Source organism: Mus musculus, chromosome 6, assembly GCF_000001635.26.
Source record: "Mus musculus strain C57BL/6J chromosome 6, GRCm38.p6 C57BL/6J".
In the NCBI taxonomy this organism is placed as follows: domain Eukaryota; kingdom Metazoa; phylum Chordata; class Mammalia; order Rodentia; family Muridae; genus Mus; species Mus musculus.
Window position 1 is genome coordinate 90,070,119 of NC_000072.6, and position 3,391 is coordinate 90,073,509.

The 3,391-nt window shown below is 39.2% G+C and overlaps 1 protein-coding gene across 1 annotated transcript; it reads right to left on the bottom strand.

The window, feature by feature from the left end:
* Positions 1 to 1,967: 1,967 nt before the first annotated feature.
* On the bottom strand, positions 1,968 to 2,900 carry Vmn1r49 (vomeronasal 1, receptor 49). The gene has a single exon (NM_011911.1). It carries the CDS (start codon positions 2,898 to 2,900, stop codon positions 1,968 to 1,970), a length of 933 nt encoding a protein of 310 aa, NP_036041.1.
* Between the last annotated feature and the right edge of the window lie 491 nt (positions 2,901 to 3,391).

Here is a 3,391-nt window from a genome sequence, read left to right on the forward strand (position 1 = left end):
ATTTTTGTTTTGTTTTGATATGCATCCGTATATGTACATATGCATATATATATATGTATGTGTGTGTATGTATATATGTACGTGCATATGTATGTGTGTATACATACACACACACATTATACACACACACACACACACACACACACACACACACACATATATATACACACATATATGTACACACACACACACACACACACACACACACATACATACACAAACATTTTCTAAGATAAGATTTCTCTGAGTAGCCCTCCTGGAATTCAGTCTGTATACCAGGCTGGCCTCCAACTCAGATATACATGAGCCACCAACACCCAGCCTACTCTGGGATTTTTAAAAACATTCTTATTTTTATGGTTTTCTGGCTGTTGTGCAGTAATGTAGACTCACTTCTGTAGCTGGTGCTGATCTTGAACTCACTATCCTGCTGTTTCAACCTGAGGGTTAGAGACTTGTGTCACCAGCCCAACACTGCTCATGTGTTTAGTATAATTTACAGTGGTATGATTTCTTCTTCATCTTCCATTCTTGATATTTTAAGTGTCCTCTCATGTCACCTAGTTAAATATCATTTCATTTGTTGACCCAGAGCCTGTTTGAGGCTTTACTCAAAGTGAAAACAGAACACACAACAGATCTTCTCCAATCTTTCTCTTTCCCCCTGATCAGTTTCCAGTTATTTCTTTAGAGTATATGTAAGTGATAGCACTGAAATCTCTAGATTCTTAGTGTGGTTAGGTGCCTGTAGGTGACATTTTCTCACCTTGAATGACAGATAACAGTTTTACTGTGTGAAGGGTGCCTCTGGGTATGTTCAGCATTCTAAAGTGTGTTTCTCTTTAAGAGTATTTAGCTGTGTGAAGTGTGTGGCTGAGTTTGTGTTCCCCTGAATGAAGTGTGCTCTGGGGAGGTATTGGTTTAATCTCAAGTATGTATACATGCTGCAAGCCCACAGTTTTCATGATGTTTATTGATACTACAGCTAAGAAATTATCTGTGGTTAATTTAATATTTAAATTTGGATGTTTTGACCCCATGTAAAGTACTTTGTTAATCAACTCTATCAATTTGACTCATCCAAGATCTGTCCTTTGTAATTCACTGTGTCTGTGTCTCTCTGGAAGTATACATGTTTAAGATGTTCCTGGTGGACAAAGTCTAACATTCCTCAGCATGGGGAGACCATAATCTGATCCCACATCCTAAAACACCAGACAGTGTATATTCCTACCTTTCACTAATTTAAATTTGGCTACTATGCATCATTGTGGAAATGATGGTATGTTTCTCTGCCTATAGTTCTGACTCTGTGTGTGTGTGTGTGTGTGTGTGTGTGTGTGTGTGTGTGTGTGTGTGTGTGTTTTCTGGATCATGTGATAATTGACTCTCAAAATAGTGTTTCCTTATGTATTTTACCAAATATAAACAACTGAGGCAACTGAATTATTTGAAATGTCATAGCAATCACATGGTAAGAGTCATGGAATGTGCCAGAGAGATGGCTGAGCAGTTAAGTACTCTGCTCCACAGGAAACTCAAGGTGAATTACCAACAACCACACTGGGTGGTCCACAAGTGCCTATATGTCTAGCTTTAGAGTACCTGACACTTCTGGTTTTCATGAGCACATGAACTAAATTACACACACATACACACTGTTAAAACTTTAAAATAAACACTTCTTATGATCTTAACAGCTAACCCAGGTCAAATGAGAGACATCTCATAGATTTCCTTTGAAATTTCCATGAGAAATATAAAACTGATATGATATCTGAGAAGGCATGTGGTTTATTATCTTTTATATACATGTCATCCACAAGTAAAGTAAACAGATCTAACAGGAAAAAAAAGAAAATGTCATATATCAATTTAAGCCACAGAATATTCCCATATGTCATGATCCATAGCACTACTGCCAAAATGCTGTATTATATTATCAAACCATTCCGTTCACTGAAAAATCAAATATTTACTATTCTGCCAAAAATTGACTCCCAAAACTTAATTATATGTTTTTCAGTACAAATAAACACAAAAGGGCTGACTGTGGCATAGCTATGGGACATAATAATATGGACAAAGTAGAATACTGAGCAATCCTTGAACTTCAGCCTTGATTGGAAGACAACTCTTTCCAAAATGTAGAGAACCACAAAGAGGCTCGTGAGCAGCATGATGGTCCTGGTGGCCCTTTGCTCTGGGGATGCCTTTGAAGAAAGGCTGGTGCTGCGAAGATGCTGGGCCTGCTTCTTGTGCCTCCATAGGAGAGCTACCATGTACCCACTGGACAGGGCCATGAGACTGATAAGAAAGGTTTCCCTGATGGCCATAAGAGTGGAAAACCTGCTTTCTCTGGAGTAACTCATGGGTAGAAGTGAGCAGGACTGAGTAACATACATAAAATCTTCTGAGGTCAAGTTGGGGGTAACAATAATTGATACTAAGACATGACTGCTAAAAGACATATAGAGGACATAGAAGAAAAGAAAGGCACCTGAGATGTGATGGGGAGATTTATGTTTAAACTTTGTTAAACAGGAGCTTCTAGAACTAAGTGTGATAGTCCAAAGGACATTCAGCAGACAGGTAGCAGAAAGGGCGAGGCCTCTCAGAAGCCTGTGCAAATAGATAAGGGATTGGCATGTGGTAGAATTCCATCTCCCCCAAGGCATAAACATGTCCACAGCTATGAGTCCCATAGTTATAAGTAGCATTAGTTGGGTCAGGGAGAGAAAAGCAATGTAGAGATCAATGGGTTTAGGCTTGTTCTCACCAAGGAGCTTGCAGAGGCGGGCAAAAAAGAGGATAGTGTTAGCTGAGATCCCAACACTCACTTCAGAGAACAAGATGATTTTCATGTTATTGTCAGTGTGGAGTAAGTTTGCTTTACTCATTGTATGTAGGTAGGAAGCAAATAACAAAAATCTGAGGAGAAAAGAGAAAACTCTTTCTTACAAAACATGGCCTTGTTCACAAATGCCAACCAACACTGAGATGGCAAGAAGGTGTCCACTCATCCTGATTCCAACTCACCAAATTCAGCTCCAGTTCACACTACCTGAAAGCCATCCCCACTGTTCCCATTGTCCTAATGCTTCCCAATCAGTGCTGAATTCTTTGTACCAATTTAGGGCTACTTCCAAGTATAAACTTTCTTGTATACTGAACATTTCCATGAGATCTAAGAATCATTTCCCTTCATGGTTCTTGGATTTGATTTGTTCTGGGCAAAGACTGCAGCTCACTTGATAAATGGACACAAAAGAACTTTAAGTATCTGGTGAATTGGAATGGAGAAAGTTGCACAAATCTAGAAATGTGCCCTCCTAAAGGACTGTGTGCCCATAAGTTCCAGAGCACAGGGTCATTTTATTTCAGTGTCTGC

Excerpts from the sequence above, each read along its gene's own strand:
- Vmn1r49 (NM_011911.1), bottom strand. The coding sequence starts at position 2,900 with ATGAGTAAAGCAAACTTACTCCACACTGACAATAACATGAAAATCATC.